Source organism: Salmo salar, chromosome 27, assembly GCF_965601325.2.
Source record: "Salmo salar chromosome 27, fSalSal1, whole genome shotgun sequence".
Classification (NCBI taxonomy): Eukaryota; Metazoa; Chordata; class Actinopteri; order Salmoniformes; family Salmonidae; genus Salmo; species Salmo salar.
The window spans coordinates 28,432,126-28,459,932 of NC_138317.1; the positions used below are offsets into that span (position 1 = coordinate 28,432,126).

General features: G+C 41.7%; 2 protein-coding genes and 1 non-coding gene across 6 annotated transcripts; 1 reads left to right on the forward strand and 2 right to left on the reverse strand.

The window, feature by feature from the left end:
* Nucleotides 1-56: 56 nt before the first annotated feature.
* Nucleotides 57-7,754, reverse strand: LOC106588823 (geminin DNA replication inhibitor). Of its 2 annotated transcripts, none has more exons than XM_014178282.3 (7): nucleotides 7,637-7,754; nucleotides 7,051-7,115; nucleotides 3,407-3,508; nucleotides 1,361-1,517; nucleotides 1,067-1,149; nucleotides 683-793; nucleotides 57-575 (listed from the first exon to the last, which is right to left on the reverse strand). In XM_014178282.3, exons 2-7 carry the CDS (start codon nucleotides 7,099-7,101, stop codon nucleotides 402-404), a joined length of 678 nt encoding a protein of 225 aa, XP_014033757.2. In that variant the 5' UTR covers nucleotides 7,102-7,115; nucleotides 7,637-7,754; the 3' UTR covers nucleotides 57-401. The 2 variants fall into 2 exon arrangements, with proteins under 2 accessions (XP_014033757.2, XP_014033756.2); XM_014178281.3 differs by lacking the exon at nucleotides 7,637-7,754 and adding an exon at nucleotides 7,228-7,601.
* A 2,312-nt stretch (nucleotides 7,755-10,066) lies between these two features.
* Nucleotides 10,067-21,919, reverse strand: LOC106588825 (uncharacterized). Its single transcript, XR_014382936.1, has 2 exons — nucleotides 21,635-21,919; nucleotides 10,067-13,339 (listed from the first exon to the last, which is right to left on the reverse strand). It is a non-coding gene; the product is annotated as an uncharacterized LOC106588825 (transcript).
* Nucleotides 21,895-27,640, forward strand: tppc3 (Trafficking protein particle complex subunit 3). 3 transcript variants are annotated; one of them, NM_001141439.1, is given in 6 exon segments: nucleotides 21,948-22,113; nucleotides 22,781-22,878; nucleotides 24,028-24,127; nucleotides 25,878-26,060; nucleotides 26,715-26,852; nucleotides 26,957-27,637. In NM_001141439.1, coding segments are annotated over 5 exon segments (543 nt in total). In that variant the 5' UTR covers nucleotides 21,948-22,071; the 3' UTR covers nucleotides 26,835-26,852; nucleotides 26,957-27,637.
* The last annotated feature ends 167 nt before the right edge of the window (nucleotides 27,641-27,807 follow it).

A 27,807-nucleotide genomic window follows, 5' to 3' on the forward strand; every position in this document is an offset into this window, starting at 1 on the left:
CATAGGACAACGGATGTCACTATTCTTTTGGAAGTTTGAGAAATTAAAAAGGCAAGTTAATAAAAAAATGTTTATTTCACAGAAGTCCTGAAGCATATGTACACAGAGTGCATTAAAACAGCACTATAATGAACATTTCTCAAACATAGGTTATCACAAATAGATTTAAACAGCAAAGATAAAAACAACAAGGGAAACTTCCCTTTTCATAATCACATGGTAAGCTGTTGTGGTTTATGAAAATAAAAATCTTATGCAAATAAGGCACAAGTATCTCTTCAGATGTAAGCAGAGAAAATATAAGCAGCAACTACAGGCATCAGTGCCAGAATGACAAGTCCATAACACAGTCCAGACATCTCCCAAAATTTAGTTACACCAGTGCACTGAAGTTCTGTCACTCAATCATCCTCTGAGGGTTCATCTTCCTGTTGTTCTGTGACATCATCCAAGACATCAGCATCGGGTGTAGTACATTGGTCATCAGATTCATCTAGCGCTTCCAACTCATCTTCGGTACCAAGGGTGATCTCTTTCAAGTCATCCAGACTATCCGGACTCTTTCCAGTCAACCTCTGAGGAGATAGCATGAGCTTTGAACATCACAAGCGACCTTAAGTTTAAAAGCATCCAGCATACAGACAAATACCCTTATATGTTGCATCAATTTCACACTACTTACCTCTATCATGTCAGCCATGTGACGTACATGCTGGGCCAGCTCCTGAAGCTCATCATTCTCAGTCTTCAGCTGGGCTATCTGCTCATCCTTGGCATCAATGTCTTTGTGCAACTAATCAAACAAGGTGACAGTCAGTTTGAGAAATTGACAGTGTCAGGCTTCACCATCAGCTAAAAAGGTCATTTCAGACCCCACTATCGGCTTATGTCAATGGCACTATATTCAAACGACCTGGGATCAAAATTCTACAAGAATGTGAAAAACAGACATCTCTGAAACAGACCAACACCCATTGTGCCAGAGAGACTGATTTTGACAAATTGCACCATGGGAAAGGGACAAGTTGATGGCTAAACAGTCAGCTTTCATCAGTGATGTACTCACTTTCTCATTCTCCTGGAGAACGCTGTAGAGCGCTTTTCGTCTCTCCTCAGCTACCTCCTTCCAGTAAGAGGAGGGAGGGGTTTCTGAAAGAGGAGGGTAGGCCATTTCAATTGAAGAACCATTAGAGATTAATGAGAGAATATAGATATATTCTATGGGATTAATAGTACAACATTGTACATATAGACAAAATAAACCCAGTCCATTTGTGAAACATGGATGTGATAAATGGGATTAGGATCATGGCCAGCCATAAAACAGTTAATGCTTACAATTCCTTGAATACAAACATACCTTTGACCATTAGTTCATAGGCCTCCTTGGTAACGCCATCAGGTAGATTTTCATTTTCTGTGTTTATAGATTTGACGGCAACTTCAGCCTTCACCCTCTTTGAGCCCTTCCCTTGTTCTGCATTCCACTGTTTTCTTTTGGGAACCACCTTTCCTGTCTAACAAAAACTAAGAATTACTTGATCAGCACAGTTGTTGTTAGATCATTTACCAATAAAATGACAGCTGCGCCATACAGGTTGCAAAACAGTTGGGAAGAATCGTACAATGTCGATTCCGTGGCACATGATTAACGAACTGATACACACAACACCTGCTCCAAAATTAAGTCTCAATTTAAAATTATACAAAATTCTAGCAACCAATAGAATGTAATGTATATGGGGACAGTAATCCCAGCGCTGCAGATTCTGCTGGAGACAGTTGTTATTAGTGCTGAGCCCAATTAGGCGACTGGTCGACTGAGATTGTTTTAGTTGAGCAGTAACACATAGGTGTGCATACCTCAGTGAACTAATCCATTTGAGGCATAGACTAAAAGCCAATTTATGCTTGATTTCAAAATGTGGTCAGAGACTCCATATAGAGGGTGTGACAAGTGCAGAGCCCCCAGAAGCCCCCCCCCCCAAAAAAGAAGCTCTGTACCACATTGCCCAAAATGTTATAATGCGGAAGGCTCTGTACTGCTCCGCATTGACATGACTGGTTGACAGTAGTTGGGGGCAGTACATCCTATATAAACAAACTAATTTCCTTGACAACAGCGCTGTGAAGTAGTATGAATGTCCCAACTTCTGCTCCGGCCATATCACCGTAAATGCTGCATGGCCAACGCCGATGTCGGATTGACCATGCGCCCAGATGCACTTCTCTCCAGAATTGCCCCACCAATTTATGCAGTCATCATTTCATAACTTTGTGTGAATTGTTTGATTATATATTAACATATATGACCAGCAGTACACTTACCATGAATTCATATCATTTTTCATCTTCAATATTATTTACAGTCTTCCTGTTTTCAATGTCAGAGTGGCCACAATGTTTGCAGTCCAAATCCTACACTACCCTTGTGAAAAACAAGTTTCGGTTACTATAATTCCATTTACAAGTCCTGTCAATTTAGTTATCGTCTTTTGTTTGGCGCACTCCTGTCAATGTTAATTAAGGACGTGCACGCATAGAAGTAGGCCTACACGCTACCTGCATGCAAATGTAAGCATATAAATTTGGGGGATCTGATAGTACTTCTAATTGGCTTAACGCACCACCACTAATGACCTTTGGAGCGTCTCAAAAATAATGCTTTCACCTCAAACAGCAAGAAAACAAAGTCTGATTTACATCCATTGAGAATCACAATAGTTCCTCAATGAACTTCAAAAATATTTCCAGCTTGCTGCCTCTCCATAACCCCAAAAGGTCATAAAATAGGCGTCTTATCAGTGCTTAACTTGGACTGAAATACTCAGCTCCATTGAGCTCCCACCCAAGTCAATCGCTGCTTCTTATCCCTTGTGTGAATAGCCTACAGCTGTGTGTCCCGAGCTCAATGGTGCTGAAAACTGAGGGCCTAGAATATTTTACACAATGTTGCAAGTTCACTAGCACATTGCAGGCAGGACCCCAAATTAATATGCGGTTTCAAGTTTGTTGCTGACAGGCCATGTGTAGCCAATGTGATTTATAGGATATTTTTAATCAGGATATTTTCTACCTGCAATGTGGGCTATTTTTTACGTAGTTGACAATGGCAATAGAAGTTATCATTTAGATAACATTTTGATTAACCACATGACAATGATTGAGCTATGAAGACAAATGAAATGAAACTGTTATAAATCATAACTGGCTCAATCGAGCGGTAGAAGTGGTAAGATAAGTTGGCAGGGTGGTAGGGTTAGAGGGAAATGGATAAATCAAAGGGGATTGGAAATTACACAAAGACATTGATAGGAGACAATATTAACACTGACCCCCCCCCCCCAAAAAAACACAACATGGTTAGATAAATACACCGATTTGTGCAACAGTCCCCAGGACATACCAGCATTACTCTGCCAAGGTTCTTATTGACTGCAGCTTTCTGGAGGACTTGCAGAGTTTTCCTTGTAGGTCCCATGTCTTGAATGGACCCACCAAAAAAGCTCTGAAATAGAACATGAAGACAAACACATTTAAAGTTTAATCAAGTAGTTGGTTAATTGTGTAACAATTCAACAAAAAGCCTGTGCTCATGTGATTCCATACAAAACCAGTCAGGAGTGTCACACCCCTCTACATGAAAAACCACTAAGGTGCAACATTGGTGGGAAAATAAGCAACCCTCTCCGTGACCTCAGTGAGCACACTCAGCATTTACCTGGGTATAGTGCCATTCAACAAACCCTACTCTGGTTACACTGTCACTTCTGGGATAGCAAATAAGTGAAGTGTCTGAACGGCCCTTCGTCTCACGTGAAGGCAGACATGGGTCCAAAATAGAATTTAAAAAAAAAAAAATCACATGCTGTGTTTGAACTTTGTTGCAATGGAACCAATAGAAGAGCCTAAACAATCCAATCCCCCCCACCCAGTCTACCTGGCACTCCAGGCAGGCTAAAGCAAATTTCCAATAGTATTTGAACCCAGGTCAGGTAACCAGAGGTGTGGACTCGAGTCACAAATATGATGACTTGCAACTTGACTTTGACACCAATGACTTGTGACTTAACTTGGACTTGAGCCTTTTGACTCGACACCCTCCCCAAGCACAGATATTAAAAATGCTATTAAAAAAAAGGGGGAAAAAGTGTGCAGTGCATCAACTCTTCATTTAACAGATTAGTTTGAATCGGACAGCAGCCAATCAAATTGTGCCAGCTGAGGAAAAAGTTGCACGTGGCAGTGCAGAGGAATGTCGGCAGGTGAATTCAGATGGTGCAGATGGTCTACCGATTACGATTTTTCAACGCCGGTACCGATTATTGGAGGACCAAACAAATCCGATTAAATCGGCCGATTTTGTAACAATGTATTTGTAATAATGGCAATTACAACAATACTGAATGAACACTTATTTTAAGTTAATATAATACATCAACAAAAATGTTGCCTCAAATAATGAAACATGTTCAATTTGGTTTAAATAATGCAAAAACAAAGTGTTGGAGAAGAAAGTAAAAGTGCAATATGTGCCATGTAAGAAAGCTAACGTTTTAAGTTGCTTGCGCAGAACATATGAAAGCTGGTGGTTCCTTTCAACACGAGTCTTCAATATTCCCAGGTAAGAAGTTTTAGGTTGTAGTTATTATAGGACCATTTCTCTCTATACCATTTGCATTTCATATACCTTTGACTATTGGATGATCTTATAGGCACTATAGTATTGCCAGTGTAACAGTATAGCTTCCGTCCCTCTCCTCGCTCCTACCTGGGCTCGAACCAGGAACACGTCGACAACAGCCACCCTCGAAGCAGCGTTACCCATGCAGAGCAAGGGGAACAACTATTCCAAGTCTCAGAGCTAGTGACGTTTGAAACGCTATTAGCGCACACCCCGCTAACTAGCTAGCCATTTCACATCGGTTACACCAGCCTAATCTCAGGAGTTTATAGGCTTGAAGTTATAAAAAGCGCAATGCTTGAAGCATTGCGAAGAGCTGCTGGCAAAACGCAAAAAAGTGCTGTTTGAATGAATGCTTACGAGCCTGCTGGTGCATACCATCGCTCAGTCAGACTGCTCTATCAAATCATAGACTTAACTATAACATAACACACAGAAATACGACCCTTAGGTCATTAATATGGTCGAATCCGGAAACTATAATCTCGAAAACAAAACGTTTATTCTTTCAGTGAAATATGGAACCGTTCCGTATTTTATCTAACGGGTGGCATCCATAAGTCTAAATATTCCTGTTACATTGCACAACTGTCAACGTTATGTCATAATTACGTAAAATTCTGGCAAATTAGTTCGCAACGAGCCAGGCGGCCCAAACTGCTGCATATTTTCCTAGTTAAAAGAAATTCATGTTCGCAGGCAATATTAACTAAATATGCAGGTTTAAAAATATATACTTGTGTATTGATTTTAAGAAAGGCATTGACGTTTATGGTTAGGTACACGTTGGAGCAACGACAGTCCTTTTTCGCGAATGCGCACCGATTATATGCAACGCAGGACACACTAGATAAACTAGTAATATCAACCATGTGTAGTTAAATAGTGATCATGACTGATTGGTTTTTTTATAAGATAAGTTTAATGCTAGCTAGCAACTTACCTTGGCTTCTTACTGCATTCGCGTAAGAGGCAGGCTCCTCGTGGAGTGCAATGTAAGGCAGGTGGTTAGAGTTGGACTAGTTAACCGTAAGGTTGCAAAATTCAATCCCCGTGCTGACAAGGTAAAAATCTGTCATTCTGCCCCTGAACAAGGCAGTTAACCCACCGTTCCTAGGCCGTCATTGAAAATAATAATGTGTTCTTAACTGACTTGCCTAGTTAAATAAAGGTGTAAAAATAATAATAATAGGTGTCCAAAAATACCCATGTCCGATTGGTATGTAAACTTGAAATCGGCCCTAATTAAATCGGTCAACCTCTAGATAGAGCCCTTGGAAAGAACCAAAATTATTATACCCGAAAATAAAGACGACGCTGTATAAACAAAAAATGTATTGCAACTTGCAAAACTTGCGGGAAGAAAATTAGACGGAGGCGCAACAACTTCCAGCTTTGTTCGACATTTGAAGATGCACAAAGAACGCTAAGTGTAATGTAAATGTCAAATGTAAAGTCGTGGCTAATATAGCCAACAGCTATATAATTTATATCTTTGCTAGTGTATCATGTAGGTTAACGTAACGTTAAATCAATGAGCCTCCACATAGTCAACGCGGGAACGTGAACATTGCACCCAAGATTGAGCTACAACTGGCTAGGCAGTTGGTAGCCTAAATCCTGCCTGATGTTACTGCTGTTCCTAAAACCACTGACATACATTAGCCTACTGTAACCACACACAGAGGGTGTCGCCCGATTGAGCCCCATAGATCCTCGATTGCTATGTGGGGGTGTCTTTCTCATGGCTACCCATGTATTTCCATGGAAATATAAAGTTTATTTGGAAAGTAATACATATTTGTAAAAGCATTCATGATTTGCGTAAATGTAATATACTAACTATTACTCTTTAAAAAATTGAAAATGGTATTACATTTGGTTAAGAGCACATGACTAGTTTAGGACTCGAAATTCAAAGTTCAGGACTTGAGAGCTGAGACTTACAAAACAATGACTTGGTCCCACCTCTGCTGGTAACTGACTGGATTGCACAGGCAGGTGTGGGAAAAGGGTAGGCTTACCCTGCGCCTAGCACAACTGCATACATGGGCCAATTGCCTTCCAATTCGCTCCAGGTCATCATCTTACCCGCCGACAACCAATTAATTACTGTGGGAACTAGTCTTAAAAAGCTAATTATGGGAAACTACAAGTTAGTGAGTATGCAAACATTAACCCTAACAATAGTAACAGGCACGAGGTAGAGTCATGAATTTCAAAACGTTGAGTTCCAATTCTGGAGGTGCATGAAGGATCTGTGGGTTAAAACCACTTCAGTCAACTTGCTGAATTTTAATGGTTCGCCTCCTTGCACATAATACTTAGCACTAGACTGGGGATTGGCATATATATTATTTGCTTACCTTTATGTTGTCAGAGGCTTTATTCCCAGGTTTCATATTCGTAATGGACATTTTATTGACAAGACCTGGTGAGAAAGGTAAGTTACACTGTAAATCCTAAAGGCAATTTACAACTCGGAAAAAGTGACTTAAGAATGGTAAGTTAAATCGTTAAAATGTAGCCAAGAATGTTGATACCGGAATAGCGTTCTATAACTGTCGGACTTCCCATCTCGCCGGAGGAAAAAACCCGCCAAAAATGGCTGGCAATGTACGGCCACAGACAAAAGCAGAAAGTTACCAGGATCTTTGGTATGCGGCCAGGTTAAGTAATAACTGTCTACATAGTTAACATTATCAATGTCTTGCTCCAAATATACTAACGCGGACCAAATGAGCTAGTTAGTAAAATAGAAAGGATCAAAATCATAAACCAAACCGGCTAAAACAAGTAACTAGCTGGCGTTAGCTAACACAGTACTGGCCAACATTCCTTTTTTTGTCACAAAAAAGGCGCTATCATTCGTGTAATACACTTATTGACTTGAGCGTATTTGACCGGAGAGAAATTCAAAATGTTATACTACCATATAATAATGTAACTCACAGTTTTGCCAGCTTCCCGAGAGTGGAATCAGATTGTTTTACTTTATTTCTCGGAAGTCACTGTTCTTTCTCGCCAACTCGCGCCAGGAGCTTAAATATCCTCTTAATCACGTGACGTGATGCTACTTCTGAATTTTGTCACTCTTTCAAAATAAGAGTTGTCATCCGTTCTCGTTCTGTCCAGTAAACTAAATTAATTATGAAAGTAAAAATGCTAGAAAGTATGCAGTTATCAACAATCAATATATCTTAGTTAATTATCAAACATGCGTTTCCAAAAGTGAAAATAATTAAGTGATATTTGTTTAGATTTTATTTTGTACATTTTAAAGGTAGAGAGCGATATGACATAGATCAGGGACTCCGGAAGGGGAACATTGAGTCCCTAGAGAAAGCAAGTACAAGATGGGTGTCAGGGATGGAGTGGTAGTATTATAAGGAGAGATGTACTTGGAAATCAGAGGAGGAATGGAGATGGAAGGAAAAAGAGAGGGAGAAGAGGTCTAAGAGAGTGAGCTTGAGTTGGATAAAAAAATGGTGGGAAAAGGGTGATGGTTTGTCAAAGAAGAATGGTAGAAAGTGTAAGCAGAAGACAGGAGGATAAATGGAAGTGAATGAGGGTAAAGTTATCGGAGACCGGGGTATGCACCAAGGATCAGGATGAAGAAGAGTCTGACAGTAGGAGTGAATTTCCTGAACTCTTGCCTTTTGGCTGATTCATTTGTGGTTTCATGGTGGGTGAAAAAAAAAATAGTTGGGTCATGTGGAATCGGTGAGGGTAACTAGAAGTGGTCTAGTGATAATTGTTTGTGTTTCTGTTGGGCCAAGGAAGAATGCGCTCGAAGTAAAACGAATGGGGGCAAGAAAAGTGAATTGTTTCGTTCTCAAGAAAAGGGCACCAATGAAAGCAGTGATAACTTGGGTAGCAGTAGATATAAATGTTGACCAGCTGGGGGCAAAGATTCCCGGTGTATGCGATGTTCGTCGTTTGATGCGACGCAGACAGGGTGGCGAGAGTGGGGATTCATTGTCTGTTCTATTGAGTTTTGAAGTTGAGTCTTTGTGAAGTTAAGATACAAGTTATCCTGTATGAGTGTATGTGCCGAATACATTAAGATGTTACAGGTGTCAAGCTTATGGGCATGTGGCATTAGTGTTTAGGAGGGAGGGTCCATTGTGTGAGAAATGTGCAGAAGGGCATGAGACAAAGGAATGTGTACAATTGGGGAAAGTAGTGGAATGTGTTAATTGTAGGGGTGCCCATGGAGGATCAGAAATGTCCCGTGCTAGAGAGGCAGGTTGAGGTATCCAGGGTTAGAATAGAGCAGAAGTTGTCATGCTGAGGCAGTGAAGAAAGTAGAGGAAGATGGGTTAAGGGGGAGGAGTGGTGAGTAGTAGAGATGTACCAGTACAGAGGGATAGGCCAAAAAGTGAAATACATTTCAGTAAGATTGGATTTTTAGCATTTAAAGCAATGGTTATCAATTGTACTGCAGGGACGGAGCGGAAGTCTCCGAAAATTGAGGTTGTGGTGGCAGATACAGAGGTATTTGACTTACAGGATGTGTTAAGTGGCGATGTCCCATCCTTTCAGGGTGATGGCATGATGTAGGAGTAAATACATTTAATTAGCAGTAGGAGGGTGTCAATTTTATTTCATATAATTTTGAAATTAGTGAGTATAGTGTTAGATGGTAGGGTATTTATTTAGTACATTTTTCTTTTCAAGTAAAGTATAAGGTAGTTGTACTCCAGTCTAGTAGGTGGCGGTAATGCAACAAATTGGATGCTAACCGCTGTTAAACCTCAGAAGAAGAAGACACCATAGATCAGAGATGGGCAACTCCAGTCATTGGATGCCGGAGTGGTGTCACACTTTCCTCCATCCCTAGCAAACACAGCTGATTAAACTAATTGTATTCTAAGCTGAAGACCATGATTAGTTGATTATTGGAGTCAGATGTGTTAGCTGGGACAAAAGTGTGACACTAGTCAGGCTCCCGAGGACTGGAGTTGCCCATTCCTGATGTAGATGCTGAAAGTAAACAGCAGCATAGTAGGTCAATTTCCTCAACAATAGCGTTTAAGCGCAACTTCTCCTCTGTTTTGGTCCCGTGCACATACTGTGTGAAAGTGAAGTTGTGCATCTCACTCACCCCAATATCTGCAGTGCTGCTCATGGCAACATTTCACTGAGTCTACCTTCAAAATGTTTTTGTGTCTGTGCATACTCCTATCTAATGGACTGTAAAAAAAATAACCGTACATCATATCTCAATAAAAGTTTCATTGTACTCTGTAGCACCCATATAATATGAAAACATTTACATCCCCCTGAACCCCTTTTTTTAATATAGAGAATGTACAGGGACAGTTTTGTAAGTAAAAAATGTGTTATCCTTCACAAAAATGAAAATAGTGTGCTCTCATGGGAATATATATAGAAGGCCTTTATTTAATAGTAAAAAGCAGATTAGTATTCACAACTCTGACTGAAGGCATAGCCTGACAGAGAGCATCTACTACATTGTTTTAAAGATTCTATTGTACAGTATGTTCTAAAGCACCACCAACCAAAAGACATTGTCTATTTTAAACGTAAAGGAGCAGTTCTCTTTTTTAGAACCAAATCTCTATTTTTGATGTTAATGGCATGTTATAGAAGGGTCCAGGCACCTTTTTTGTGATTTCACATGTTTGAGAAACTTACACTAAACAGCAAATCACTTCCCCGTTGTGTAGTATGGGGGCCATGAAAAAACATGAACAAAGGCTCCAAAACCCCCCAAATATGTCATTTTATTAATGGCAATGCTCTCAGTATAGTGATGCAGGTCTTTAGATATCATGACATTCAGAACTTTATCCACAACATTTTGTTGTGACTCCAGCAATACCTCTGTCCATTCTACATGTAACTGCCAAAATAAAGGAAAGTCTTGAGTAAACAAGAGATACAAAGTATATAGGGAGGAGGTGAGGGCCCTGGGAGAGTGGTGCCAGGAAAATAACCTCTCACTCGACGTCAACAAAACAAAGGAGCTGATTGTGGACTTCAGGAAACAGCAGACGGAGCACGCCCCTATCCACATCGACGGGACCGCAATGGAGAAGGTGGAAAGCTTCAAGTTCCTCGGCGTACACATCACTGATGTTCTGAAATGGTCCACCCACAAAGACAGTGTGGTGAAGGCGCAACAGCGCTTCTTCAACCTCAGGAGCCTGAAGAAATTTGGCTTGGCACCTAAAACCCTCACAAACTTTTACAGATGCACAATTGAGAGCATCCCGTCGGGCTGTATCAACGCCTGGTAAGGCAACTGCACCGCCCACAACCGCAGGGCTCACCAGAGGGTGGTGTGCTCTGCCCAACGCATCACCGGGGGCAAACTACCTGCCCTCCAGGACACCTACAGCACCCAATGTCACAGGAAGGCCAAAAAGATCTTCAAAGACGTCAACCACCTGAGCCACGGCCTGTTCACCTCGCTATCATCCAGAAGGCGAGGTCAGTACAGGTGCATCAAAGCTGGGACCGATATAAGCCATTCTTCAGTCCATCACTAGCCGGCTCCCACCCGGTTACGCAAGCCTTCACCTTAGAGCAGCAGCCTCTATCTACAGACTTGGAATCACTGGCCCCTTCAATAATGGAACACTTGTCATTTAAATAATGTTTACATACTGCTTTACTCTCTCATATGTATACTGTATTCTATTCTATTTTAGTCAATGCCATTCCGACATTGCTTGAGCTAATATTTATGTATTTTTAAATTCCACGATTTAACTTTTAGACGTATGTATTGTTGTGAATCATTTTTAGATATTACTGCACTGTTGGAGCTAGGAGCACAATCATTTTGCTACACCCGCAATAACATCTGCTAAATGTGTATGTGACCAGTAAAATTTGATTTGATATTGAAAGCATGGGGTGCTTCCACACAGGAAGTTCCAGACACTTGTAGAATCTATGCCAAGGAGCATAGAAGCTGTTCTGGTGGCTCGTGGTGGGCCAATGCCATATTAAGATGCTTTATGTTGGTTTTTCCTTTATTTTGGCAGTTATGTAGCAGCAGGCTACACAGAAAATGGAACAGCTGGATGAGGGAAATGACTTGCGCAAGGTTATATAACATTGTGGATAAAGTTCGAAATGAACTAAAAGTACACGTTTGGGTGTTTTTGGAGCCTTTGTTCCTGCTTTTTTAGGGACTGCATACTACACGAGGATGAGGAAGTGATTTGCCGTTTGTGTTAAGTTTCTCAAAAACATGCAAAATCACAAAAAGGTGTCTGTACTCTTCAAGAACATGCTATTTACATCAAAAATAGAGATTTGGTTGTAAAAAAGTTAACTTGTCCTTTAAGTAATCTTCTGAGAATCAGGCACTTTCATGAAATTTGTGACGATTCCTCAGGTGACTTTTAAGTAGTGGATTATTTCTAAAGCATCTGCCACAGAATTTGCACCGATACGGTTTCTCTCCAGAGTGAGTGGTCAGGTGTTGTGTCAGGTTGCCTGGGGTGGCAAAGCAATGTCCACATACAGTGCACTTGAAAGGTCTCTCTCCTGTGTGAACCGCTGTGTGTCTGGTCAGTTCTTCCTTACGCTTGAAGCTTTTGGGACACTGCTTGCAACCATGTGGTTTCTCACCTCTGTGAGTCCACATATGCGTTTCCAGTTGTGTCTTCTGGTCAAAGTCTTGCCCACAGTCCTTACACCGATATGATTTCTCCCCTGTGTGGAACTTCATATGTGCTTTCAAGTATCCATTACAAGTGAAACTTTCTCCACATTCTTTGCACTGAAATGGTTTCTCCCCAGTGTGCAGTCTCATATGCAATTTCATATATCCCTTAGTTTTGAAGCATTTCCCACATTCTTTGCATTGATACTGTTTCTCCCCTGTGTGAGACACCATGTGGGTTCTCAGATTAGCATCACTAGGGAAGCATTTGCCACAAACATTACAAGTACGTGTTGCTTTTATGTGGGTTTGCAGGTGATCTGTCAGACTTGCCATGGACTCAAAGACTTCTTCACACACACCGCACATTTTCGTATGCTTTGTGTGTACATTTTTCACATGGTTAACTAAAGGACCAATGTACACAAATGTACTTCCACACAATTTGCAACAATAAGGAGAAGTATTTGTGATTGCCCTGCCTCCAGCAACGGTATGGAAGCTTAGTTCTTTCTTTGCCCATTTTCTGGATGATTCCAGTGGCTTTGACCCTGACGGTTGTCCCCCACTCTCAACCTCGTTGTCACTTCCGCTGTTTTCACTCTGAGCTGCAGAACAGCCTAGATATCCTTCTGATAGGGACTGAGAGGCACTGGTTGCTTCCGATACTGTGTAGTCCTCTCCATCAGGCTCAGTTTTGATCTCTTTAGGAATGAGGATGCATAACACATCATCCTCTTTGCTTTCGAAAGTGTGGCTTGAGAAATCCATTTGATAGGGCGGATAAGGTGGGTTACTGTCTCTTTCCTCAAAGACAGTGAATATGGAGTCGTTGGTATCAGTTTCAAGCTGCTCTTCCTCCTGATTTGTACCGATTTCCTCTTGTTCATCTTTAATCTGTGTGGATTCTGGGTCCTTCTGCCCCAGATTGGGGCCCCACTTCTGCTCACCGTGCTGCCGCTCAGGGGGTTTCTCCTCTTCAGAGACTGGGAGCGTGAGCTGCTGGGGGTCTAGAAAAAAAAGTGGGGAAAGGGATAAATATGTGATCAATACACATTAGTATTTTATTTATTTACTTTTTACCACTTTTCTCCCCAATTTCGTGATATCCAAATTGGTAGCTACAGTCTTGTCCCATCGCTGCAACTCCCGTACGGATTCAGGAGAGGCGAAGGTCAAGAGCCATGCTTCCTCCGAAACACGACACTGCCAAGCCGTACAGCTTCTTGACACACTGCATGTGCCCGGCGACGCCACAAGAGTCGCTACTGCGCGATGGGACAAAGACATCCCGGCCGGACGATGCAGGGCCAATCGCCTCATGGGTCTCCTGGTTGTGGCCGGCTGCGACACAGCAGGGGATCGAACCCGGTTCTGTAGTTATGCCTCAAGCACTGCAATGCAGTGCCTTAGACCGCTGTGCCACTCAGGAGGCCTGATCAATACATATTTGAACAATTTTTATTTAAATAACATAGGCCTATCCAGTGTTGTAGTACTCAAGTCCAGAACACGATTTTCATGACTCAATTCGGACTTGAACAGTAGTGACTTTGTTGTCAGAAATTCTCTCTCCCTTGCATTATTCAACATGCTAGCTACAACAGCAAATGTCAAATAGCTACTTTATTTGCTGCTAGCCTTACCAATGTGCAAGACAGTAAAAGACAGTTCAATGTCCACGCACCAGTCCGTCTAAATCTGAACCAATCATAGACATCTGTGTTTCACAAGTTGACAGCACAGTACAACAGAGTACAATACAGTAGAGCACAGAGTACAGTAAAGTAGAGTATAGTACAATGTACTCTACTGAATTAAACTCTACTTTACTGTACTCTACTGGGCTGTACTGAACTGTGCTGCTGAAACGTGTGAAACGCATCTGAATGAATCATAGACGTCTAGGCTTTGGTCTGATCCGGACCGACCAAATGTGTACTTGTTTAGGGTGGAGCTCATTAGAATAATACCCAGTTTTCTTCGTTTTTTAAAAACATTTTGGTCATTCAGCAGACGCTCTTATCCAGAGCGACTTAGTCAGTGCATTAAACTAAGGTAGATAAACAACATATCACAGTCATAGCAAGATTTTTTTTTATTTAACTGTTACTAAGAATGTTATTGTAGTTGAAGTGGTCTGTTGGTTTATTCTGTAGGTTGGATTCCTTTGAACATCATAGCGGCCATACTGCAGTCTTCAGTTTGGTCAGTTTTGCTATTTTAAGTGGAATTTTAAAAAACAATGTTGAATGTGAAATAATGCTTTCTTCATTGACATGTATACACCTCATTTTCTAATATTGCTATGGGAACAGCCAAACAAAGGAAGTGATGGATTCGACTTCCGCTTTACTTCCCTAAACTTGCCAGGGTAAATTATGTGAAAAAGAGTTAATTTACAGAGTATTAAAGCCAAGTAAACAAATATAAGTATAATTTTACTTCATTCAAGTTCGCTAACGTTAGCTAGACTTACCAGTAGGCTAGTTCTGTTGTGATAATAATGTAAGTTGTGTTGTGTCAGAGTTAAGGCCCGGGCCATCCACCAAGCCAATAACTATAACGATAAACTAACTATAGGCTACATAACTATAAAACGCTGGTGAGCAGCCACACTACACCTGTCAATCAACTGATCAAGGCACCCTACTGCACATTTACTATTAATAAGGTGGTAACAAGACCATTCATGAGGTCTCTATCGCACAAATACCTGTTCAGACCATTCTGTGATTTCAGGGTGTGTTCCTTGTCATAGTAACAACTGAAAATAATACTTCAATGTTAATGTAGGCCTAATGAAAATAATATAGTTACTTGTATTTAAATGTAGCAATTCAACAACAAATGCCGTTTAGCCTGTGCATCTTTTACAGCATGCCATTGTGGTTTGCAAGGGATTTCCATTTTGATCATGGTTGTCAATTCCTGTGGGTCTTATTTTTCACTGTGCTTATCTCTGTATGTCCTGTGCAACTATTTGTCATATTTCCAGCAATTAACAAAAGCAAGCATGCTTCTTTCCCCGAATAGGCTATTAGACCTAGTATTAAAAAGTCTCTAAATAAATGTCCTGTTGCTTTTGTAGCCTATAGCTTTTCCTGGGATTTCACCAGAAGAGGAATGGCCTTTTGCGGAGAGGCATGTGTAGCCTATAGTCTGTTGCGCATGGGAACAGCTGGAAGAGAGAGACTTGTGATGTGTAGTATGAAGCTAAATATTAGCTAGATATTAGGTATTTATTAGCTAAATAATAGCTAGGCCAAATATTTACCTGACTAAGTGCAAGAAAAATAAATGAACAGATTTTGAAATGGCAGATCTGTAGTCCGTTCCCCCAGGTTGCGCTCTGTGGTCCCCAGGCATGCAAAGCTCCACTATTGATTAGGCCTAGCTTTTTAGAAAAGGAAATTATTATACCTGGGCTACAACAACAGTGCAATGAAGAATTTATTATTGTTATCAAATTAGTCATTATTGTCCATAGGATGTAAACTTCAATGATGTACCATAAAGTATGAAAATGTATGCACTCACTACCTACCTACCTACCTACCGTAAGTCGCTCTGGATAAGAGCATCTGTGAAATGACTCAAATGTAAAAAAAATATATATAATAATAATGTAGGCTAATTTGAATAACTGCTCACTCAAACCTAGTGTTTTGTTTCATGCTGAAATAACTGCATAGGCCAACAGCCTAGGCCTGATTATGCAACCATTTGGAGCAGTGTGGGTCTATTCCAGTGGAGGCTGCTGAGGGGAGGACGGTTCATAGTAATGGCTGGAATGGAGTCAATGGAATGGTATCAACCACCATATGTTTGATACCATTCCATGGACTCCATTCCAGCCATTATTATGAGCCTTCCTCCACTCAGAAGCCTCCACTGGTCTATTCTCAACAGTTTAGAAGGTCCAGAAAGGTACATTAGCAGGCCACTCATATGGTGTAGGCCGTTCTGATGGTGCCGGAGGGGATGCCTGCTGTTTTACTGGCTCTTAACAAACCATGCTATTTTGTTTGTTTTTTCACGTTGTTCGTAAGTTATTTTGTACACAATGTTGCTGCTACCGTCTCTTATGACCGAAAAGAGCTTCTGGACATCAGAACAGCAATTACTCACCTCAAATTGGACGAAGAGTTTTTTTTTTAATGAGTCGGACGGGAAGGATATACTCCAAACACCCGAACAGGCACACATCCCTGTCATTCGCTTGAGAAACTGATATTTCGAGGAAAGAGATAGCTAATCTGCCTTTTCCCTCCGTACTGCTAGCTAATGTTCAATCACTGGGAAAAAAATGGGACGAACTGAAAGCACGTATATCCTACCAACAGGACATTAAAAACTGTAATATCCTATGTTTCACCGAGTCGTGGCTGAACGACAACATGAATAACATACAGCTGGCGTGTTATACACTATCAGCAGGATAGAACAGCAGCCTCTGGTAAGACACGGGGGGGCTATGCATATTAGCTGTCTACATACTAGAGGTCGACCGATTATGATTTTTCAACGTCGATACCGATTATTGGAGGACCAAAAAAGCAGATGCCGATTAATCAGCCTATTTATTTATTCATTTATTTGTAATAATGACAATTACAACAATACTGAATGAACACTAATTTTTACTTAATATAATACATCAATAAAATAAATTTAGCCTCAAATAAATAATGAAACATGTTCAATTTGGTTTAAATAATGCAAAAACAAAGTGTTGGAGAAGAAAGTAAAAGTGCAATATGTGCCATGTAAAAAAAGCTAACGTTTAAGTTCCTTGCTCAGAACATGAGAACATATGAAAGCTGGTGGTTCCTTTTAACATGAGTCTTCAATATTCCCAGGTAAGAAGTTTTAGATTGTAGTTATTATAGGAATTATAGGACTATTTCTCTCTATACCATTTGTATTTGATATACCTTTGACTATTGGATGTTCTTATAGGCACTTCAGTATTGCCAGTGTAACAGTATAGCTTCCGTCCCTCTCCTCGCCCCTACCTGGGCTCGAACTAGGGACACAGACAACAGCCACCCTCGAAGCATCGTTACCCATGGCTCCACAAAAGCCGCGGCCCTTGCAGAGCAAGGGGAACAACTACTTCAAGGTCTCAGAGCGAGTGACGTCACCGATTGAAACGCTATTAGCGCGCACCCCGCTAACTAGCTAGCCATTTCACATCGGTTACACTAGCCTAATCTCGGGAGTTGATAGGCTTCAAGTCATAAACAGCTCAATGCTTGAAGCACAGCGAAGAGCTGCTGGTAAATGCACGAAAGTGCTGTTTGAATGAATGCTTACGAGCCTGCTGCTGCCTACCACCGCTCAGTCAGACTGTCTATCAAATCATAGACTTAATTATAATATAATAACACACAGAAATATGAGCCTTAGGTCATTAATATGGTCAAATCCGAAAACTATCATTTCGAAAACAAAACGTTTATTCTTTCAGTGAAATACGGAACCGTTACGTATTTTGTCTAACGGGTGGCATCCCTAAGTCTAAATATTGCTGTTACACTGCACAACCTTCAATGTTATGTCATAATTATGTACAATTCTGGCAAATGAATTACGGTCTTTGTTAGGAAGAAATGGTCTTCACACAGTTCGCAACGAGCCAGGCGGCCCAAACTGCTGCATATACCCTGACACTGCTTGTACGGAACGCAAGAGAAGTGACACAATTTCCCTAGTTAAAATAAATTAATGTTAGCAGGCAATATTAACTAACTATGCAGGTTTAAAAATATATACTTGTGTATTGATTTTAAAGAAAGGCATTGATGTTTATGGTTAGGTACACATTGGTGCAACGACAGTTCTTTTTTCGCGAATGCGCTTGTTAAATCACCACCAGTTTGGTGAAGTAGGCTGTGATTCGATGAGAAATTAACAGGCACCGCATCGATTATATGCAACGCAGGACAAGCTAGATAAACTAGTAATATTATCAACCATGTGTAGTTAACTAGTGATTATGTTAAGATTGATTGTTTTTATAAGATAAGTTTAATGCTAGCTAGCAACTTACCTTGGCTTGCTGCACTCGCGTAACAGGTAGTCAGCCTGCCATGCAGTCTCCTCGTAGAGTGCAATGTAATCGGCCACAATCGGTGTCCAAAAATGCCGATTACCGATTGTTATGACAGCATGGAAATCGGCCCTAATTAAATCGGACATTCCGATTAATCGGTCGACCTCTACTACATACCACAACAGACCGATGCTGGCACTAAAACCACACTCAATGAGCTGTATAAGGCCATAAGCAAACAGGAAAACGCTCATCCAGAGGCGGTGCTCCTAGTGGCCGGGGACTTTAATGCAGGGAAACTTAAATCAGTTTTACCTAATTTCTATCAGCATATTAAATGTGCAACCAGAGGGAAAAAAAAACAACCTCTGGACCACCATTACTCCACACACAGAGACGAGTACAAAGCTCTCCCTCGCCCTCCATTTGGCAAATCTGACCAGAATTCTATCCTCCTGATTCCTGCCTACAAGCGGAAATTAAAGCAGGAAGCACCAGTGACTCGCTCAATACGAAAGTGGTTAGATGACGAGGATGCTACACTACAGGACTGTTTTGCTAGCACAGACTGCAATATGTTCCGGGATTCCTCCGATGGCATTGAGGAGTCACTGGCTACATCAATAAGTGAATCGATGACGTCGTCCCCACAGAGACTGTATGTACATACCCCAACCAGAAGTCATGGATTACAGGCAACATTCGCACTGAGCTAAAGGGTAGAGCTGCCGCTTTCAAGGAGCGGGACGCTTATAAAAAATCCTGCTAAGGTAACCTGCCTAAATGACTATTTATTATTTTATTTAACTAGGCAAGTCAGTTAAGAACAAATTCTTATTTACAATGACGGCCTAAGAACAGTGGGTTAACTGCCTTGTTCAGGGGTAGAACGTCAGATTCTTACCATGTCAGCTCGGGGATAAGATTTAGCAACCTTTTAGTTACTGGACCAACACTCTAACCACTAGGCTACCTGCCTGACTACTGACCCGTAGCACTCACGTCTGTAGCCATGTAATGGTTTGAAAGGCTGGTCATGGCTCACATCAACACCATTATCCCAGAAACTCTAGACCCACTCCAATTTGCATACCGCACCAACAGATCCACAGATGATGCAATCTCTATTGTACAGCACACTGCCCTTTCACACCTGGACAAAAGGAACACCTATGTGAGAATGCTATTCATTGACTACAGCTCAGCGTTCAACACCATAGTGCCCTCAAAGCTCATCACTAAGCTAAGGACCCTGGGACTAAACACCTCCCTCTGCAACTGGATCCTGAACTTCCTGACGGGCCGCCCACAGGTGGTAAGGGTAGGTAACAACACATCCGCCACGCTGATCGTCAACACAGGGGCCCCTCAGGGATGCATGCTCAGTCCCCTCCTGTACTCCCTGTTCACTCATGACTGCACGGCCAGGCACAACTCCAACACCATCATTAAGTTTGCAGATGACACAACAGTGGTAGTCCTGATCACCAACAACGACGAGACAGCCTATAGGGAGGTCAGACCTGGTGCAAGGACAACAACCTCTCCCTCAACGTGATCAAGACAAAGGAGATGATTGTGGACTACAGGAAAAGGAGGATCAAGCACGCCCTCATTCTCATCGACAGGGCTGCAGGTTGAGAGCTTCAAGTTCCTTGGTGTCCACATCACCAACAAACTAACATGGTCCAAGCACACCAAGACAGTAGTGAAGAGGGCACGACAAAACCTATTCCCCCTCAGGAAACTAAAAGATTTGGCATGGGTCCTGAGATCCTCAAAAGTTTCTACAGCTGCAACATTGAGAGCATCCTGACTGGTTGCATCACTGCCTGGTACGGCAATTGCTCTGCCTCTGACCGCAAGGCACTACAGAGGGTAGTGCGTACAGCCCAGTACATCACTGGGGCTAAGCTGCCTGCCATCCAGGACCTCTACACAAGGCAGTGTCAGAGGAAGGCCCTAAAAATTGTCAAAGACCCCAGCCACCCCAGTCATAGACTGTTCTCTCTACTACCGCATGGCAAGCGGTACCGGAGTGCCAAGTCTAGGACAAAAAGGCTCCTCAACAGTTTTTACCCCAAAGCCATAAGACTCCTGAACAGGTAATCAAATGGCTACCCGGACTATTTGCATTGTGTGCCCCCCAACCCCACTTTTACGCTGCTGCTACTCTCTGTTCATCATATATGTATAGTCACTTTAACCATATCTACATGTACATACTACCTCAATCAGCCTGACTAACCAGTGTCTGCATGTAGCCTTGCTCCTTTTATAGCCTCGCTACTGTATATAGACTGTCTTTTTATTTCTTTACTTACCCATTGTTCACCTAATACCTTTTTTTGCACTATTGGTTAGAGCCTGTGAGTAAGCATTTCACTGTAAAGTCTACACCTGTTGTATTCGGCGCAAGTGACAAATAAACTTTGATTTAATCTTGCCTGCCTGATTGGGCAACCATTTGGATAAGTTATGGGGTTTTTCTAGGCAGTTTAGTCTACAAGGTCCAGCACATTAGCAGGACAGTAATATTATGTATTTTGTCATGATGTATCAGCTTACAGAAACATGCTAATGCAGATATTTCTAGCGGCGCGCATACTAATTATGATTATGCGCTAGCACAGATGAAGTTGTATAAATAGTTTCCATGTTTGGCTTCAGTGTTTTAAAAGCGTTAGAAAAAAATGAAGTGGATATAAGTGAATGCATGTACATTTAAAATGTGGCTATAGAAACAATTATCAAAAAAACAAGTATTTTCAACATCTGTAAGATACATATTTTCAACGTCTGTAAAATATGTATTTTCAACGTCCGTAAATTACGCATTTTCAACGTCCGTAAATTAAGTCTTTCTCCAGGAAAATAAGTGTTTTCAACATCCGGAAAATACATATTTTCAACTGTAATTCATAACAAAATGTTTACCTATTTCGATGTATGGAAAATACGTATAAAATAAGCATTTCCAACATCATTTTGCTCACTGGGAAGGGACTCGATAATTAAAGGCCCTGGACTTGGTTGATAAGGTCTTGGGACTCGACTCGTTTACTACATTACTGGGCCTATCCATAGTCCTTTGAAACTCATGCAATAACATTTGTTTTGTTTACAGTTGGATAAATCCCCAAATACTGCTGATTGAAGTTAGCGAATTCAAGTACAACTGAGTAAGCAGTGGGTCTTTACATCAGTAACTAACTACCCGATTCGTTTGATGTAAATCGAAACAAACCTGTTCTATGCAGTTTGAAATCCAGCAGACGTCGAAGACGTTCGTTCTCCTCCTTTGAACGAGAGATTTCTTCCTGGTATTCTGTTATTGTTCTCTCTACCACCCCGGCTATCTCCACAGCCACCGCTGTTAGCCGTTCGGTAATATACACATTGAACAATGCCAGTTTAGACATTTTGAGAGGTATGAACGTCGAGATTTCTTTGTGTTTTGCTAGCTACTTATTTTTTCACCAGAGTTAGAAAATGTATTCCAGATGATGATAATGGTGCTGCTATTTCCCATAATCCTACACTGCTTCCGGTTCCAATTTGTGTTCAGGAAGTTGGGTGTTTGACAGCTGATACAGAAAATAGATCACGGGGACGCTTTCAAAGAAACAAATAAATAAAGGATAAATACCCAGTCATCTTTACAAGCCTGTAACCCAATACACTATGTCAAGGCAATCCAACCGAACCACAGACAGCAAAAAGATGGTAAGGAGTCGCGTTCTGCTTAGCATTCGGCTACTCAATTAATGCTAGGTAGTTAGTAAACAAGCTAACGCTTGGTGGCTAATTTAGACGACAAGCTGCCTTTTATTAACCTCCAAAAAACGGTTTATTATGTTGATCTGATAATGCGTGTTTTGATAAGGTATTAAGGACATATTAGCTTAGCTGTAGTGCAATTTAGATATTAAGTGAGAAATCAACGAATGACAAATACAGGAAGCTACCCTGCTAACTAGTTAGCTAGTATTTCATTAGCTAGCTAGTGAGATGGCAGACACGCTCAGTCACTGCAAGTTAGCTAACTACCAAAATGACAGTAAGTGTTAAAAAAAAGACTATTCAGGCGTAACTACCTTTTGCATTTGCTAAGCATATTAACTATTACCCTGGCATGGATGGCAATTGGCAAGTCATAATATGCCGTATGATATTGGTACTTGTCTTTATGGTAGGTACCTGAACCAAGTCTACATAATTTAGTCAGGCTGGATTAATTTATGGAAGTGCTGCATCTGCAATACAATAAATGATTCACTGTCTTTGAATCAATAAAATATGTCTGTTGTTTTGAGGTTGTTACACCAGGGGGTGCTGACAGTTAGGTTTTTATTTCTCCCTTTCTTTTCCTGTCTCTCTTCCTCTCTTGTAGAACGCAGAGCTGTTCACACTGACATACGGGGCCCTGGTAACCCAGCTGTGTAAGGACTATGAGAACGACGAGGAGGTCAACAAACAGCTGGATAAGATGTGAGTCTCCTCAATAAACTTTCTGCTTAGTCCTCTCACTTATACGTGATCAAGGAAAGGAAACAAGGAGAATAATTGAGGTGTGTGTGTGTGTGTGAGATGTGCACTGTTTTGCTCTTAACCTGTAAATTCTGCCACTCCTCTGTGTTTCATTTTCAGTTTATCCTTTACGCTGCAAATGGACAAAGTGGTGCTACTGCTTTCGGCCTCTGTTTCCCATCAACCTACACCACACTGGCAAATTCTCCATCCCTCTAAAACTTGTCACCAGTAGACTAGTGATTTAATGTGTGTGTGAGATGTAACAGGTGGTCCGTAACCAGGGCAGTAATCACCTTTCACACATCCATGTTAGGAGTCTTCTTCGCTTTCTAAACGTCTCCTGGAATTCACTGGCTCCATCCCCTTCTCTTTTGAGGAACAGAATTTGAAAGGGGGAAAGGGTGGTGTACCCATTGTGAATAATTTGGTGCTGTCAAGTAAAGGTCTATGCTGGCTTAGAAACCTTGAAGGTGTAGTTAACTTTTCCAAAGTAAAAAAATGGCAAAGTAATCTTTTAAGTCTGAGAGGCTGAGAGATGGGGCTTGTGTGATATGGCCTGTGAAGGTATTCTGCTCTTGGCTTAACTAATATACCTACTGTAGCATGGTCTGCCCCAAATATGGTTAATTCGGGTGATGATCTCATCTGACTCCTTTAGGGTCCAGATGCTTCTCTATTGCTCTCTATATTCCCCCCCCCCCCCCCCCCTTTCTTTCAGCTCTGTGTTGAGGTCTGACTAAGCCAGTGTACATGTCTAAAATCTTTACAGGAGATGTGGAATTTCTGCTCTGAAGTGGTCACTTTAATAATGTTTACATATTTTTGCTTTACTCATCTCATGTGTGTGTATATACTGTATTTTAGTTTATTCCACTCTGACATTGCTCATCCTAATATTTATATATTCCTTAATTCCATTATTTTACCTTTAGGTTGTTTGAATTGCTATATATTACTGCACTGTTGGAGCTAGAAACAAACATTTCGCTTCACCCGCAATAACATCTGCTAAACATGTGTATGTGACAAATACATTTTGATTTGTCTAGCATTTAGCACTCATTCTCCTTTACTCACTCTTTTCCCACTCTTTTGTTTTTTTTCCAGGGGATACAATATCGGAGTGCGTCTCATCGAGGACTTCTTGGCACGCTCCAGCGTTGGGAGGTGTCAGGATTTCCGAGAAACGGCCGATGTCATTGCTAAGGTAGTGGGGACGTCCCCGAGCCAATCAGAGCGTGTCCTTGGAACGCTCCCAGAAAGGAGAGGAGAGGGGGAAGAGTGAGATGAAGAGAGAAAGGACAGGGAGAGAAAGAAAGAGGGGGACAAGGAAGAAGAGCGAGAGAGATTGAGATCTGGGAGAGGGAGAGAGCTGGTAAAAAGAGGGAGGGAGAGAAAGAGGTTGACTGTGAGTTAGAGAGTGAGAGTCGGCGTCTGGAATTTGTACTCCAACCTGCAGTAGTCTGCATAGTTTCTGAGCTTTCATAGCTCCTCTCTACTGCTTTTCATTTCTCTGCACTCACACAGGTAGGGAAGCATCCCAGCTATTTCACCGCAAAGCCAACTAGCCCCAGCCCCGTGTGTGTGTGTGAGCTCATGTTCCCCACTGCTTCTTGTCTTTGTTATACGGTAGTCTGGGCCGCACGGTCAACCAACACCTAGGGTGAAACACAACCCTTCGGCCAAATATATTAGTTCACACTGAAGGGATGGCACCACACACACACACACACACACACACACGCTTGTGCCTGTGACTATGTGGTCAGACAGTAGTCTGCTGTACGTTACATTGGTAAACTGTTGAACAGCAGGCCCGATACCAAACCACTGCAGACTTTGTTAAGCACAAAACCACTTCTCCTATCTTGTGGTTGAAATGAACCAGAGCACTCTGTCTGTTCTAACAGTTCTGCTAAGTTGTTTTACAGGTGTAATCTTGCATTGTAGGCCTATGGTTCAGTTATATGGAAGGCAGTAGTATGGAATATTGGTCTAGATGATGATCTGTAAGCTGAGATAATCAGCAACCTAGCTATCAGTGACCAGACATGTTCATGGAGACACTCAGCAACTTAGCACTCTGGGCCCGGTTTCCCGATAGCAATGCAACTTAGGCTTAGAAGGGTTTTAACAATGCATCGTTCCTACCATGGCCGAAGATCCAAAATACTGACCACGGATCAGCTCGTAGAGAGATACAGCTTATAGCTGCAAATATTGAGGCGGCTTATTTTAATGATTATGTAGCCTATAGTCATCTCGGTTTTCATTTGAATCATCTTTTTATCCTTCGCTTGTTCAATATCAAAGACATTGGCAACTTTGTATTTGTAGTCAACTTCGTTACAAAGTTATCGGCGGTCACAGAGAAACAGATAAACAGCTTGATTCTATGTTTAGCAGAGATCTTCTGTGTATAAAGTGGTGTGGAAGGGCAATAAAAGCATCTAACAATGCACTTAGCTGTTCTACGAGTGGTCTGAGGCAGTCGGTAAATAAAGACTGTTTTCAAGTGCAACTTTACTAACGATCGTTTTGATGTAACGATGCTCCCACAAAGGTTCTAACGAGGAACTTAACCTTAAGATTATTTTGGGACACCAGTCCCTGGATGACGGAGCTAGAGACCAGTTGAAAATGTTCCCAGTTAATTCAGATTTCAGCGACGCGACTGCACAACAGGGCAGCTCTTGCTAGCAAGCTTTGATATTGGCTAACAACTAGTGACTTGATCGCTGATTATCTTGACAAGGGGGAGTTCCTGGTAAGGAAAGATTTTACACACCCTGGCCTGTTCAACCCTCTCTCAATATAAAACATGATAATGTCTAAGTGTCGGCATTCAGTGATTAATCTTGTATGAGAGTGATGGTCTCTGTTCCATTATGAATACAGTACATGTAACACCATTGTAACATTAACAGCATCGTGTGATTGTATGTGTATTCCAACAGGTGGCGTTTAAGATGTACCTTGGCATCACCCCCAGTGTGACCAACTGGAGCCCGGCGGGAGACGAGTTCTCCCTCATCCTGGAGAGTAACCCCCTAGTGGACTTTGTAGAGCTGCCTGACAACCACAGTTCCTTGGTCTACTCCAACCTGCTGTGTGGGGTGCTCCGAGGAGCTTTGGAGATGGTAAGGAAGGAAGGAGGGAGGGTGTGTGTGTGTCTGTGGTGTGTACGCCAACCTGCTGTGTGGGGTGCACCGAGGAGCTTTGGAGATGGTAAGGAGGGAGGGGGTGTGTGTGTGTATTGTGTGTACTCCAACCTTCTGTGTGGGGTACTCTGAGGAGCTTTGGAGATGATAAGAAGGGAGTGTGTGTGTGTATGGTGTGTACTCCAACCTGCTGTGTGGGGTGCTCCGAGGAGCTCTGGAGATGGTAAAGATAGAGCGAGCTTCTTTAGGCTTTTTCACACTATTGAGACAAGCCGAGCCTAACAAAGCTGCACTGTGCTGGTCTGGTTACGTATTCACCATAGAACTGTGCTGAAAAGGACCATGTGAAATTAAAATATCAGAGCATTGTAGTGTGAACATTTTATTTGTGTGATTTATGTTATGTTCATGTCTCATGAGAATAGTTCTCCATTTCCCCTTTCATTTTTAATATCTCCTCTCTCTCCCCAAGGTGCAGATGGCAGTGGATGTGAAGTTTTCTAATATCTCCTCTCTCTCCCCAAGGTGCAGATGGCAGTGGATGTGAAGTTTTCTAATATCTCCTCTCCTATAAGGTGCAGATGGCAGTGGATGTGAAGTTTTCTAATATCTCCTCTCTCTTCCTCCTATAAGGTGCAGATGGCAGTGGATGTGAAGTTTTCTCAGGACACTCTGAGAGGAGACAATGTCACAGAGATCCGCATGAAGTTCATCAAGAGGATGGAAGAGAACCTACCGGCTGGGGATGAGTGAGAGAAACACACAGTGAGAGAGAGAAACCTCCACCTCTCCTCTTGCTCTCCAATCATCCATCCTGAATCTGATGTCACTCAGGGGGGTACGGAGAGAGAGAGAGAGAGAGAGAGGGAGGGAGGGAGAGAAAGAGGTATTGGGTAACCCTTCACTGAGAGACTAAAAGAATGGAGACAAGGAAATTAAGTCCTTGGGCGTGTCTCAAATGTATTCTATCTTCCTCTCCTTGTCTCCTTCCCTTCATCTGCACTGGTGTAAAGATAATGGATAGATAGATGGGAGTTAAACTCAGGGAAGGAGAGGACTTGGCCTTTGAGATGCACCGTTTGGTTTATGGAAGGACTTCTGCTGAACTATGATCCTTCACCTTTAATGTCTGCTCATATGACCCCTGACCTTTCCCCTTTAATCTCTGCTCCTGGGATGAGGAACTCCTTGGCCACTTCATCACATATGTTAATTTCTGAGAAAAACGTTGTCCCTTAGATATTGTCTAGTGAAAGTAGTCAGGAAAAGCTCCTGGCCTGTTACAAATGGAAATGTTTTTGATTTTAAATTCTGTTAATTTAATCAATTTCGCATCAATTTATATCACTGAATGGGATGGTTTCACTACCAAGTGATGTAATGGTTTCACTACCAAGTCAATTGTGTTGTACACGGTGGACCAGATTTTGACATGTTTTGTTTTGACATGTAGTCTTTTTTTTAATATAAGATCATTGAGGTTCTGTTAATGTCTGTGTATAAGATCTTTAATTGTTGTGTCATCTAAGCATTAAATAAATAAAAAAGATACAGCCACATGTATGGCAATGTTCATTTAAGTAGGCTGATACGTCAATCTGTTGAGTTTATTTATGACATATTACAGCTAAAGCTGGTAGAAAACACATGTTGGATGTGTGTGTCCATGAGGGTACATAGTAGGACCTGTGTTCCATGTTAACCTGTTGCAGGTCTCTTCACACAC

What these genes read in the sequence shown, in the direction of transcription:
- LOC106588823 (XM_014178281.3), bottom strand. Translation starts at nt 7,261, where the DNA reads ATGGGAAGTCCGACAGTTATAGAACGCTATTCCG. An exon ending in AGTTATAGAACGCTATTCCG is followed by an intron (nt 7,116 to 7,227) that starts GTATCAACATTC and finishes CTTTCTCACCAG; the next exon opens with GTCTTGTCAATAAAATGTCC. An exon ending in ACCTTGGCAGAGTAATGCTG is followed by an intron (nt 1,518 to 3,406) that starts GTATGTCCTGGG and finishes AGTTTTTGTTAG; the next exon opens with ACAGGAAAGGTGGTTCCCAA.
- tppc3 (XM_014178211.3), top strand. Translation starts at nt 22,072, where the DNA reads ATGTCAAGGCAATCCAACCGAACCACAGACAGCAAAAAGATG. An exon ending in AACAAACAGCTGGATAAGAT is followed by an intron (nt 22,879 to 24,027) that starts GTGAGTCTCCTC and finishes TTTTTTTTCCAG; the next exon opens with GGGATACAATATCGGAGTGC. An exon ending in TCCGAGGAGCTTTGGAGATG is followed by an intron (nt 26,061 to 26,714) that starts GTAAGGAAGGAA and finishes TCCTCCTATAAG; the next exon opens with GTGCAGATGGCAGTGGATGT.